Genomic DNA, 14407 nt, shown 5'->3' with positions numbered 1-14407 from the left:
TTCACTCCCTTCCACACGCAAGGAAAGAGTTGAACAAACTGAAAACAAATAACTCTTCTTAGATCCATCATCAAACTGAGATCACAGAACTGCTGCCCCCAAAACCAGATAGAAAACACAGAAAGTCACAACTTACTGGAGCAGAAACCCATGATGAGGAACTTCTGGGTACCCAGGACCAGTGTAGGAAGGCCTAAACTCTAAGTGATGAATTACTGGAAGAGGAATGTACACGAGTCTGAGAGTTAAGTACTTCAGGGGGCCCAGTCTTAGTTTCACCTCCAGGAACTCTACTATATACTCAATTGAAGATCAAAGAAACATCTCCTTGTGCTTCAACAAAGAGAGAGAAAAGCAGGTATTTTTAAGTAAGACACGGCATTTTGTTCTTAACAAAGGCTACAATCATGACAAACTATGGTACCCCACACCTTAACAACACATCAATAAGGCTTCTATATAACAGGAGAATACAACTGAAAGAAGTAGACATCTCAGATCTTATTTAAGAAGTCTCCAAGCAAATGCAAAGAAAATATGGCACAAAAACCAATATACCAGAGGAAATTTTATCTTCTGACACCAACAACTACAGTAAACACGGCCTAACACCGAGACAGATAAACATAAGTTGGCCTGTTCACTTCAGTTCCTTTACTCGTTACTATATCTGACTCTCAACAAAATATTACAAGGCATAAAACAATATACCCACAATTCAAAAATTCCATAATTTTTAAAACTGGTGAAAATGTAATCCTTGATAGTATCATTTATAAAAAGTTACACACAATAACTTAAATGTACAGGTAAACACACATTCACTAAAATATATATTCATATTATGTTTAAATTAGAACCTTTCCCATTAAAGTCAGGAAAAGCAATGATGTTCATACATCACTGGCACTATTCAACGTTATACTGGAGGTCTTAGTTAATGCAGTAAGACAGCAACAGGACAAAAGATTTACTTACTAGAAAAAGACTAAAAAAAAACATTGTTACCATAAAAGATATTTTGAAAATATAGTGTTCAATAAGTTGTCTGGTTAAAAGATTAGTGGATAAAAATTTTTTATTTCCTATATATTAGTAAAATTCTATTAGAAAACGTAATAGAAAAACAATTCGATTCACAACAGTATTAAAAGACCCTAAAATATTTAGAACAAATCTAACAAGAAGTGTGCAAAATGATGAACTGATGATGAATGATGAAGTTTTAAAGCTTTTCTAAAAGAATATTAAAAGGTTTATGTAAATGAAAACATATGGTATGTTTCTCAAAGGGATTGTCCAGAATTTTGAAGACATCAATTCTCACCCAATTACACTCTATATATAATGCAATCCTAAACTAAACACCTGTTGGATTAGAAATATGCATTATAGGGGAGTGTGGGTGGTTCAGGGAATTGAATGTCTGACTTCGGCTCAGGTCATGATCTCACAATCTGTGAGTTCAAGCCCCACTTTAGGCTCTGCGCTGACAGCTCAGAGCCTGGAGCCTGCTTCGGATTCTGTGTGTGTGTGTGTGTGTGTGTGTGTGTGTGTGTGTGTGTGTGTCTGCTCCTCCCCCACCCACGCTCTGTCTCTGTTTCTCAAAAATAAACATTAAAAAAAAATTTAAAAAGGGGTGCCTGGGTGGCTCAGTCAGTTAAGCTTCTAACTTCAGCTCAGTTCATGATCTCACAGTTAGTGAGTTCGAGGCCCACATCAGGCTCTGTGCTGACAGTTCAGAGCCTGAAGCCTGTTTCAGATTCTGTGTCTCCCTCTCATTCTCTGCCACCCACACACACACTCTCTCTCTCTCTCAAAAATAATAAACATTTGAAAAAAATTTTTAAAAAATATGCGTTATGAAATATTTTAAATAAAGAAAAACCTAATAAGGAACCATATAAAAACCAGCTACCTAACAAAATATTACCAACATAGTTGAAAAACAGTATCTATGGAATAGATATCCTCTATGATACAGCAAAAATTTACTTAGTAACTACAGCAATTAAAGCAGTATGGGAGTGACACAGATGTAACCATTATGAATAAAACCAAAAGAAAAAAGAGACTTCAGGAATGGACCCTAAAATATATGAAAAAACATAGTATATAGTAAAAGTGACATTCCAAATCACCAATACAAAGATTATTTAATAAACTGTCTGTAGAGGCTACTGGGTGTCTCAGTCGGTTAAGCGTCCGACTTCAGTTCAGGTCATGATCTCGCGGTTTGTGAATTCGAGCCCCGCATCGGACTCTGTGCTGACAGCTCAGAGCCGAGAGCCTGCTTCAGATTCTGTGTCTCCCTCTCTCTCTGCCCCTCCCCTGCTTGCACTCTGGTCTCTATCTCAAAAATAAATATACATTAGAAAAATTTTAAAAATAAACAAACTGTCTTTAGATAGCCGATTAGCATGAAAGAACAGACCCCTACCTCACACCACACAAAAGAATCTTCCATACTTCATGGATCAAAGAGTCAAATGTAAAAAACAAAATTATAAAAGTTGTAAAAGGGGAAATGGCAGAGTAAATGGCACAGGAATCTGCATCCAAACACAACAAATGCATTGGCAAAATCCGTCTTGACAGAACTATTTTAGAACTCTGGAGTCTGTTCAAGGCTTGCAACCTCCAAGGAAGACTTGGAAGATAAACTACAGTTAATTTCCCCTCAATCTCAGTTCTTACTAGAGTAGCAGCTACCCATCCCCCACTCCTAGCTGTGCAGAGCAGCTTACCACATCTTGCAGAGCCAGGGTGGGCAAAAATCAATCTGTCCTCTAATTACCTGTGCTTCTCATCACAAAAGAGCAAAGAGGTAGGCAGCCCTTGTACCTCCCCTTCTGGTTCAGCCACTTGTAGGGGATTTAAAAGCTGGCATCCTTTTTCCTCTCCCCCCAAATCCCTTCATTTTTTCATTTTTTTCCCCTTGTGGAACCAGACATAAAAGACCAAGACATTCAAAAATCACTGCATGTATACCCAAGAAAAAATTTAAAAGTGACTGCACATGCCCTGGAAAAGGCTCAGAAAATATCTAAGAAGACTTTAAGATTACATCTCATTCTTCCTTTTATGGTCTTATTAAGTGTAAACCAACAATACAAACTCACTTATTCAGCCAGCCAGCCACCCGGCTAACCAGCTGGCATCTATAGCTACATTCTCCAAGGTAATAGATCTGATCCTGAAAATATGAAGTAAATATAGTCAGGGTCCCTAAAGAATTAAAAGTGTAGTAGTGAGACTGTACAAGGGTTATTTACCATGCAGAAGCTCCAAGTCATAACAGAAAAATGAACTAAGGAGCTAGTAGGAATAAAGATGAGGTAATGGCTAAGTCAGGAAAAAGCTGGTGGAGATTTTATAGAGGTTATTTGATGTACACATCTTAAAAGATGAAAAGAAAATGAGACTTTGGAGGGCAAGATTTAGGAAGAGGTAACAATATGAGTGTACAGGTTAGAAGGCACAAAAGTGGAGCATGTACCAAAAAAAGTCAGCTAAGACCACTTACTATCTATAGGACTTTGAGCGAAAAACTGAATCTATTTCAACTGAACAATAAGGATAATGGTATCTTCCTCAGAGGTACTGTGAGGAAAAAGAGGTGGTAGGTCAAGAAGGGTGTAAACACAGTCTGGCTGCCACACCCTCCACCTGCTAACTTCCAAGGCCAACTCTACTGTTTTACCTCAAATTGGAGTCTCCACCTCTCACTGTTCCTCTAGAAGCGATGTACTCGGTAGAGGAGGACAACATCCTCACTCATGTACAATGATCTAGCACAGTTCTTGACACACAGTATTTACCCAAAAAACAGGTGTTTTTTTTTTCTTTTTTTCCTAACCAGATGTTCAGAGTTCCCCTAAAATACTTTCTGACACTCCTGAGATCTGCCCTCCAATTACTGCTACAGTCCTGATTCTCAGCTTAAGAACCAGTGGTATGTTTAATAAGCACCCCACCCAATCTGTACACATATTACATCATACTTACAGGCTGAGGCTGTTCTGCAATACAGCAGTTGAAACATAACCAGAATTCACTCATGCTTATAGTCCACAGTATAAATGAGCACCAATGAAGTTCTTGAATCTTAGCGCAGGAAGCTTCACAAAGCACGCTCCTTGAGATGCTGAATGTCCAAAGATACCAAAAAAATAATTTTATTACTTCTCTGTGTTTTTGCTCCTGGAAGTCAAGTATCTTATACAGATAATTCAATGAAGAAAGTCAAACTGTCTTTCTTTGCTTCTGGCTCTACAGAAACTTGTTTCTGAACCACCAGGAAGGTACAAAAATTCTTGTCTTGACTCAAGGCCTCTAACAGGTAATCTAAAAAAAAAAAAGAAAAAAGAAAATAAGTTATTTTACTGATCGTTAAGATGCTTTTATTTTCTCAATCTGTGATACAAATATTTCCCTAAAATATAAGCATTGAAAAAAAAAATCAAGATTTTAATAATCTGATATTCAACAAAAAATTTTTAATGTTTATTTTTTTACTTTGAGCACGTGAGCAGGGTAGAGGCAAAGAGAGGAAGAGAGAGAATCCCAAGCAGCCCCCACGCTATCAGTGCAGAGTCCCAATGGGGTTGGATCTCACAAACTGCAAGATCATGACCTAAGCTGAAATCAAAAGTAGGACGCTTAACCAAGTGAGGCACCCAGGCACACCACAAAAATTTTTGAACATTTTTTTTGAGTGTTAGGTATTAAGAATATAGCAGTGAAATAAAACAGAAACCCTTGCTTTCATTAGGCACCCTATTTTATAACTATAAAAGTATTAATTATTCTAATAAATTTATCTAATCACTAACTACAACACTATGACTGCCATATAAAAGTCTCAAATTCCAGGCAGAAATACTGATCATTTTCATGTTTCTTCACTTGAACACTGTTTTCAAAAACAACCCAGAAATAACTGGTACAGCAATCAATTCTTATTACTCATTTTGTGAATTAAGACATTAGATCCCTGCCAACACCATCACCACAATCAGTGTCAGTAAAAATAGTTTATATCCCACTGGTAGTCAACCAAGCTGAGTCGATCACAATACATGTCTGCCAATATTCTTTGTGGACTTGGGCTAAGAGTGAACCTATCTTTTCTTCTTGACTGCCAAGATGTTGATTTTAAGGCCTTAGCCAACTAAATTCCAAACTTCATGTAGATGACCATTCTGAGATAATAATGCTGACAAGCAGACAAGAGAGAGGAGAAAATTTAGACGACATGAATCCCTGCTTCCTGTCATCCCTAAGACTAGTGTGACCTATGGGCCTGAGCTCTGTTTTTGTGAGGCAGTGTTTCTCTCTCTGCAGCCTGAAGCTACACTGAAGTGGATTTATATCACCTGCAGTCTAGTACAATTATCATGTGAAGATGTCCAGTAGACCAGTGGATATACAGCTTTGAAACCAAAGAAATTTCCTTGAATTATCAAGAGATGATAAATGAAGCAATGAATCTGAAATTCTAAAGTAGCATAAAAAAATAATAAAGAAAGCAGTATCATGAAAAGCAAAGAGAATCTAATAGAGAACTCTAAGTAAGTAAGCATTATTAAGTTAGTTAGGTGAGTTACTAAGTAAGCAAGTTAGGAGCATTTAACTGATGGGTAGAGAAAGAAAAGTCTACCAAGAATATCTGAGTGCTATCAGAGAGAGAGAGAGAGAGGAGGAAAACCAGCTACTTCGGTGATCCTGCTTCAAAGAGGAAGGAGATAACATAATTAACTGACATGGAGAGAGCAAAGACAGAAAAGAGTCCATTAGAATATGGGCAGCGAGGAGTCTGCTTGGGATTCTCTCTTCCTCTCTCCCTGCCCCTCGTCTGCTCTCTCTTGAGTGTACATATGCACGCATATTCTCTCTCAAATAAACATTTTAAAAAAAGAAGACAACGATGAAGAAGAAGAAAGGGCAGCAGTTACATGGCCCTGGTTACATCTGTTTCAGTAAAGTAGTATGGGCAGAAATCAGATTAGAGTGGGTTAAGAAGTGAGTGAAAGGTGAGAAGCAAAGGCAACAAATGCTAGGAAAAATTTCCAGGAAGACAGGATACGAAGTTTTAGGGGTGCCTGGGTGGCTCAGCTTGATTAAAGCATCTGACTTTGGCTCAGATACAATGAAGAAAAAAGCCATCCTGGAAATGAAAAGATCAAAGACCAAAGATGCATTAACAATATTCCTCAAAGATCTGTTAACATCTTTGTCCCAAGCAGTCAAACAGGTATTGTATGTTTATAAATTTTTGAAAAAGTTATCATAAATTGATAAGCTATGCAAACTATAAATCATAAACCATCACAGGCCCTGAATATTAAGTGAAGTAACATTCCTCCTTTTCACTGTCTCCAAAACCAGGACTCGTGTAACAGGAATGATAGTAATTTTTATATTCGTACACATGAAGATCTTCAGTAAAGATAAATGCATCTTATGTTTATGTCACAAATGTGGTACTCTGCTTCTACAAAGTCCAGAAAACAAGTCTCCTAACATACCACAGAAAAATGACATGTTAAGATTTAAGTCTACATTTAAAGAGAAAGATGAGAAGGAAGAAAATTTACATTCTTGCCATAGTTAACAATTCAGAACAGGGAAGATTTATTTTCAAGCAAGGATGAACATTCCTCATCTCACTCAAACTTCCAAAACAAAGAAGTGGCAGTGTTACAATTGATTCTGTCCACTGAAGTAGGTAAATAATATGAAGGTTTAAAGGCTCAGAAGAACAGTATGTTTCACTTACTTCCTTCTTAGGAAGAATATAACAGGAAAGAGTTAAATTCACAATAACATGAACATTATTTCAGTGTTGCATTTAAGAAGTTTAATTCCACCCTGAATCAAAGACAAGAAGTCACTGTAAAATAAGTCACTGAGATGAAACAAGCACGGCAGAGGGAATACAGTCAATAATAAAGTAATAACTTTGTGTGATGACACATGGCAACCATACTTGTGACAAGAATTTCATAATGTATGTAACTTTCCAATCTCTATGCTGTAAGCCAGAAACTATGTCAACTATACTTCAATTAGAAATTAAAAAAAAATTTAAAGATAAAAAAGTCTTTGTGAAATGAAGTATCTTTTAACCAGTTGCACACATCTCTGTTTAAAACTGAAAATTCTTTATGCTCATCATTGTTGCAACACAAACAGACATGGTAAAACTCCAAATCTATTGAAATATGAGGTTAATTTTTTTTTGTTCCAAGTTTTTATTTAAATTCAAATTAGTTGACATATAGTATAATATTGGTTTCAGAAGGAGAACTTAGTGGTTCATCACTTACATACAACACCCAGTGTTCATCCCAACAGGCACCATCCTTAATGCCCATCATCCATTTAGGCCATTCCCCCGCCCACCCACCCCCCGCTACCTCCCCTCCAGCAACCCTCACTTTGTTCTTTATAGTAAAGTCTCTTATAGTTTTCCGCCCTCTCTCTTTTTACCTTCTTTTATTTTTTCTTCCCTTCCCCAAGTTCATCTGTTTGGTTTCTTAAATTCCACATATAAGTGAAATCATACAGCATTTGTCTTTATCTGACTTATTTCACTTAGCATTATACACTCTAGCTCCATCCTGAAATCTGATGTTTAAAACTATTGTTTAATTTTCTTATCTACATATAAAGTCAGGTAAGTTTCCTTATCTGGAAATTATGTTTTTCAGAAACCACCTTTAAATATTAATTTTGGATTGGGAGGTGTTGTGGTATTTTCTCCTTTTAACCAAGTGTGCTTTCTGTTTAATACTTGAAAATAATAAAGGGCTTCCTAATTTACAATCCATAATATTTCATTATGCCACATTTTACCAAATTCAAAATTCCTTCCCATTTAAAGCACAGCTATTCATTAATTTGTGAATTTTAAAACATACAATTTCCCACTCTCAGGTAGTACTTTGAAAATGACATTCACAAGACTTCCTTCATGTTTAGTTGAAGAATTATTTTTTTTGAAGTACACTAATCTGTGCTTTGTTTTTGTAAAGGATAAACAGCTGAAGTTATTTCCACCTAGATAATACATCTGGAGAAACATACTTTCAGACCAAGAGGTTATTTGCAACTCCACAGATGTGTATTTGTTAAGTAAATACATAACTCTAAAAATGGTTCAAACATGCCTTGGAACGTCATGCCAATACATTTTCCATCTTCTTGCTTTTCTTAAACTTCCTCTTTAGAATTATTTTTCAGAAGTGTATAGACTTAAAATATTTATACACGGGGCGCCTGGGTGGCACAGTTGGTTAAGCGTCCGACTTCAGCCAGGTCACGATCTCGCGGTCCGTGAGTTCGAGCCCCGCGTCGGGCTCTGGGATGATGGCTCAGAGCCTGGAGCCTGTTTCCGATTCTGTGTCTCCCTCTCTCTCTGCCCCTCCCCCGTTCATGCTCTGTCTCTCTCTGTCCCAAAAAAAATAAAATAAACGTTGAAAAAAAAATTAAAAAAATAAATAAATAAATAAAATAAAATAAAATATTTATACACACCCATCTTGAGAGAAGTACTAAATTTATCACAAAAAAATGTCACTAATAATATATATACTATAGTTACTTTCATTTCTTGAACTGCCAGTTGCTTAAAACATGCAACATGATGTTGCAACAACATCAAAATCTACACTTGGCTTGAAACACAGCTCAGCATATGCTGGACATGTAAGGGGTCAGACTGGTCTACAGACCAGAGAGTATTTCACAAAAACAGAGATTCACAAGATACAAAATTTTAGTAAAGCTTGCAGTGAATTATCTGGCCATTTATCAACTGAGCAGAGCTTCCTTGAATTAAAAGCTGGTCTCTTGATTTTTAAAGAGATTGGCATGAATAAAAAACTGTGGTAGTATTCTCCACCATCAGCTTCCTCTCCTCCTCACTTTCTGCACTTAAATGCTACAGACATTCGCTTTATACTTGTATGAAAACGATTGCTATAACAATGTAAAGAACATCCTACCCACAGTAAAACTGTCTTTTAGATAAACTTCCAAAGAAACAATAATAAAGCCTTGATTTAAGACACAGAGGGGCACCTAGCTGGATCAGTCGGTTGAGTGTCCAACGTCGGCTCAGGTCATGATCTTGCACTTTATGAGCTTGAGCCCTGCAGTGGGCTGTCTGCTATCCATGCAGAGCTTCCTTCGGATTCTCTATCCCCCGTCTCTGTACCTCCCCTGCTCGTGTGCCCTCCCCCCTTAAAAATAAACATTCTAAAAAAACAGGAAAATGAGAAACATATTTAGCTAAACAATTTCTTTTTTGTAGATTTTTATTTTTTTCCAATATATGAAATTTATTGTCAAATTGGTTTCCATACAACACCCAGTGCTCATCCCAAAAGGTGCCCTCCTTAATACCCATCACCCACCCTCCCCTCCCTCCCACCCCCCATCAACCCTCAGTTTGTTCTCAGTTGTTTTTTTTTTTAATTTTTTTTAATGTTTATTTATTTTTGAGACAGAGAGAGACAGAGCATGAATGGGGGAGGGACAGAGAGAGAGAGGGAGACACAGAATCGGAAGCAGGCTCCAGGCTCCGAGCCATCAGCCCAGAGCCCGACGCGGAGCTCGAACTCACGGACCATGAGATCGTGACCTGAGTTGAAGTCGGACGCTTCACCGACTGAGCCACCCAGGCACCCCTGTTCTCAGTTTTTAAGAGTCTTTTATGCTTTGGCTCCCTCCCACTCTAACTTTTTTTTTTTCCTTCCCCTCCCCAATGGGTTTCTGTTAAGTTTCTCAGGATCCACATAAGAATGAAAATATATGGTATCTGTCTTTCTCTGTATGGCTTATTTCACTTAGCATCACACTCTCCAGTTCCATCCACGTGGCTACAAAGGGCCATATTTTGTTCTTTCTCATTACCACGTAGTACTCCATTGTGTATATAAACCACAATTTCTTTATCCATTCATCAGTTGATGGACATTTAGGCTCTTTCCATAATCTGGCTATTGTTGAGAGTGCTGCTATAAACATTGGGGTACAAGTGCCCCTATGCATCAGTACTCCTGTATCCTTTGGGTAAATTCCTAGCAGTGCTATTGCTGGGTCATAGGGTAGGTCTATCTTTAATTTTTTGAGGAGCCTCCACACTGTTTTCCAGAGTGGATGCACCAGTTTGCATTCCCACCAACAGTGCAAGAGGGTTCCCGTTTCTCCACATCCTCGCCAGCATCTATAGTCTCCTGATTTGTTCATTTTGTTCACTCTGACTGGCGTGAGGTGATATCTGAGTGTGGTTTTGATTTGTATTTCCCTGATGAGGAGCGACGTTGAGCATCTTTTCATGTGCCTGTTGGCCATCCGGATGTCTTCTGTAGAGAAGTGTCTATTCATGTTTTCTGCCCATTTCTTCACTGGGTTGTTTTTTGGGTGTGGAGTTTGGTGAGCTCTTTATAGATTTTGGATACTAGCCCTTTGTCCGATATGTCATTTGCAAATATCTTTTCCCATTCCGTTGGTTGCCTTTTAGTTTTGTTGGTTGTTTCCTTTGCTGTGCAGAAGCTTTTTATCTTCATAAGGTCCCAGTAGTTCATTTTTTTTCTTTTAATTCCCTTGCCTTTGGGGATGTGTCAAGTAAGAAATTGCTACGGCTGAGGTCAGAGAGGTCTTTTCCTGCTTTCTCCTCTAGGGTTTGGATGGTTTCCTGTCTCACATTCAGGTCCTTTATCCATTTTGAGTTTATTTTTGTGAATGGTGTGAGAAAGTGGTCTAGTTTCAATCTTCTGCATGTTGCTGTCCAGTTCTCCCAGCACCATTTGTTAAACAGACTGTCTTTCTTCCATTGGATGTTCTTTCCTGCTTTCTCAAAGATGAGTTGGCCATATGTTTGTGGGTCTAGTTCTGGGGTTTCTATTCTATTCCATTGGTCTATGTGTCTGTTTTTGCGCCAATACCATGCTGTCTTGATGATGACAGCTTTGTAGTAGAGGCTAAAGTCTGGGATTGTGATGCCTCCTGCTTTGGTCTTCTTCTTCAAAATTACTTTGGCTATTCGGGGCCTTTTGTGATTCCATGTGAATTTTAGGATTGCTTGTTCTAGTTTTGAGAAGAATGTTGGTGCAATTTTGATTGGGATTGCATTGAATGTGTAGCTTTGGGTAGTATTGACATTTTAACAACATTTATTCTTCCAATCCATGAACACAGAATGTTTTTCATTTCTTTATATCTTCTTCAATTTCCTTCATAAGCTTTCTATAGTTTTCAGCATACAGATCTTTTACATCTTTGGTTAGATTCATTCCTAGGTATTTTATGCTTCTTGGTGCCATTGTGAATGGGATCCGTTTTTTTGTCTTTCTATTGCTTTATTAGTGTAGAAGAATGCAACTGATTTCTGTACATTGATTTTGTATCCTGCAGCTTTGCTGAATTCATGTATCAGTTCTAGCAGACTTTTGGTGGAGTCTATCGGATCTTCCACGTATAGTATCATGTCATCTGCAAAAAGTGAAAGCTTAACTTCATATTTGCCAATTTTGATGTTTGATTTCCTTTTGTTGTCTGACCGCTGATGCTAGAACTTCCAACACTATGTTAAACAACAGCGGTGAGAATGGACATCCCTGTCGTGTTCCTGATCTCAGGGAAAAAGCTCTCAGTTTTTCCCCGTTGAGGATGCTCTCAGCTGTGGGCTTTTCATAAATGGCTTTTATGATCTTTAAGTATGTTCCTTCTATCCCAACTTTCTCGAGGGTTTTTATTAAGGTTGCTGAATTTTGTCAAACGCCTTTTCTGCATCGACTGACAGGATCATATGGTTCTTATCTTTTCTTATAGTAATGTGATGTATCACGTTGATTGATTTGTGAATGTTGAACCAGCCCTGCAGCCCAGAAATGAATCCCACTTGATCATGGTGAATAATTCTTTGTATATGCTGTTGAATTCGATTTGCTAGTATCTTATTGAGAATTTTTGCGTCCATATTCATCAGGGATATTGGCCTGTAGTTCTCTTTTTTTACTGGGTCTCTGTCTGGTTTAGGAATCAAAGTAATACTGGCTTCATAGAATGACTCTGGAGGTTTTCCTTCCCTTTCTATTTTTTGGAATAGCTTGATAAGGATAGGTATTATTTCTGCTTTAAATGTCTGGTAAAACTCCCCCGGGAAGCCATCTGGTCCTGGACTCTGATTTGTTGGGAGATTTTTGATAACTGATTCAATTTCTTTGCTGGTTATAGATCTGTTCAAGCTTTCTACTTCCTCCTGAGTTTTGGAAGTGTGTGGGTGTTTAGGAATTTGTCCATTTCTTCCAGGTTGTCCAGTTTGTTGGCATATAATTTTTCATAGTATTCCCTGATAATTGCTTGTATCTCTGAGGGATTGGTTGTAATAATTCCATTTTCATTCATGATTTTATCTATTTGGGTCATCTCCCTTTTCTTTTTGAGAAGCCTGGCTAGAGGTTTATCAATTTTGTTTATTTTTTCAAAAAACCAGCTCTTGGTTTCATTGATCTGCTCTTCAGTTTTTTTTAGATTCTATATTGTTTATTTCTGCTCTGATCTTTATTATTTCTTTTCTTCTGCTGGGTTTAGGCTGTCTTTGCTGTTCTGCTTCTATTTCCTTTAGGTGTACTGTTAGATTTTGTATTGGGGATTTTTCTTGTTTCTTGAGATAAGGCCTGGATTGCAATGTATTTTCCTCTCAGGACTGCCTTCGCTGCATCCCAAACCGTTTGGATTGTTGTATTTTCATTTTCATTTGTTTCCATATATTTTTTAATTTCTTTTCTAATTGCCTGGTTGACCCACTCATTCTTTAGTAGGGTGTTCTTTAACCTCCATGCTTTTGGAGGTTTTCCAGACTTTTTCCTATGGTTGGTTTCAAGCTTTATTGCATTGTGGTCTGAAAGTATGCATGGTATGATTTCAATTCTTGTATACTTATGAAGGGCTGTTTTGTGACCCAGTATATGATCTATCTTGGAGAATGTTCCATGTGCACTCGAGAAGAAAGTATATTCTGTTGCTTTGGGATGCAGAGTTCTAAATATATCTGTCAGGTCTATCTGATCCAATATATCATTCAGGGCCCTTGTTTCTTTAATGACCGTGTGTCTAGATGATCTATCCATTTCTGTAAGTGGGGTGTTAAAGTCCCCTGCAATTACCACATTGTTATCAATAAGGTTGCTTATGTTTGTAATTGTTTTATATATTTGGGGGCTCCTATACTCGGCGCATAGACATTTATAATTGTTAGTTCTTCCTGATGGATAGACCCTGTAATTATTATATAATGCCCTTCTTCATCTCTTGTTTCAGCCTTTAACTTAAAGTCGAGTTTGTCTGATATAAGTATGGCTACTCCAGCTTTCTTTTGACTTCCAGTGGCATGATAAACAGTTCTCCATCCCCTCACTCTCAATCTGAAGGTGTCCTCACGTCTAAAATGAGTCTCTTGTAGACAGCAAATAGATGGGTCTTGTTTTTCTATCCATTCTGATACCCTATGTCTTTTGGTTGATGCATTTAGTCCATTTACATTCAGTGTTATTACAGAAAGATACGGATTTAGAGTCATTGTGATGTCTGTAGGTTTCATGCTTGTAGCAATATCTCTGGTACTTTGTCTCACAGGATCCCCCTTAGGATCTCTGGTAGGGCTGGTTTAGTGGTGACGAATTCCTTCAGTTTTTGTTTGTTTGGGAAGACCTTTATTTCTCCTTCTATTCTGAATGACAGACTTGCTGGATAAAATATTCTTGGCTGCATATTTTTTTCTGTTCATCACATTGAAGATCTCCTGCCATTCCTTTCTGGCCTGCCAAGTTTCAGTAGAGAGATCAGTCACGAGTCTTATAGGTCTCCCTTTATATGTTAGGGCACGTTTATCCCTCGCTGCTCTCAGAATTTTCTCTTTATCCTTGTATTTTGCCAGTTTCACTATGATATGTCGTGCAGAAGATTGATTCAAGTTATGTCTGAAGGGAGTTCCCTGTGCCTCCTGTATTTCAATGCCTTTTTCATTCCCCAGATCAGGGAAGTTCTCAGCTATGATTTCTTCAAGTACACCTTCGGCACCTTTCCCTCTCTCTTCCTCCTCTGGAATACCAGTCATGCATAGATTATTTCTCTTTAGTGCATCACTTAGTTCTCTAATTTTCCCCTCATACTCCTGGATTATTTTATGTCTCTTTTTCTCAGCTTCCTCTTTTTCCATAATTTTATCTTCTAGTTCACCTATTTTCTCCTCTGCCTCTTCAATCCGAGCCATGGTCGTTTCCATTTTACTTTGCAGCTCATTTATAGCATTTTTTAGCTCCTCCTGTCTATTCCTTAGTCCCTTTTCTCTGTAGCAATAGATTATCTGCTGTCCTCTATACTGTTTTCAAGCCCA

General features: G+C 37.8%; 1 protein-coding gene across 4 annotated transcripts in view; it reads right to left on the bottom strand.

The window, feature by feature from the left end:
- Nucleotides 1-14407, bottom strand: part of CDC42SE2 (CDC42 small effector 2) — a 188855-nt gene that overhangs the window by 31229 nt on the left and 143219 nt on the right. For 3 of the 4 annotated variants that reach the window (XM_045487834.1, XM_045487842.1, XM_045487853.1), the window contains exon 3: nt 4009-4347. In XM_045487834.1, the coding sequence (XP_045343790.1) occupies nt 4009-4062 (54 nt within the window). In that variant the 5' untranslated portion in view covers nt 4063-4347. Of the gene's footprint in view, nt 1-4008; nt 4348-14407 lie in introns of those variants that run through there. The other variant, XM_045487864.1, reaches the window with a different exon arrangement.

Source organism: Leopardus geoffroyi, chromosome A1, assembly GCF_018350155.1.
Source record: "Leopardus geoffroyi isolate Oge1 chromosome A1, O.geoffroyi_Oge1_pat1.0, whole genome shotgun sequence".
Lineage (NCBI taxonomy): Eukaryota > Metazoa > Chordata > Mammalia > Carnivora > Felidae > Leopardus > Leopardus geoffroyi.
This window is presented reverse-complemented; position numbering and strand designations above follow the sequence as displayed.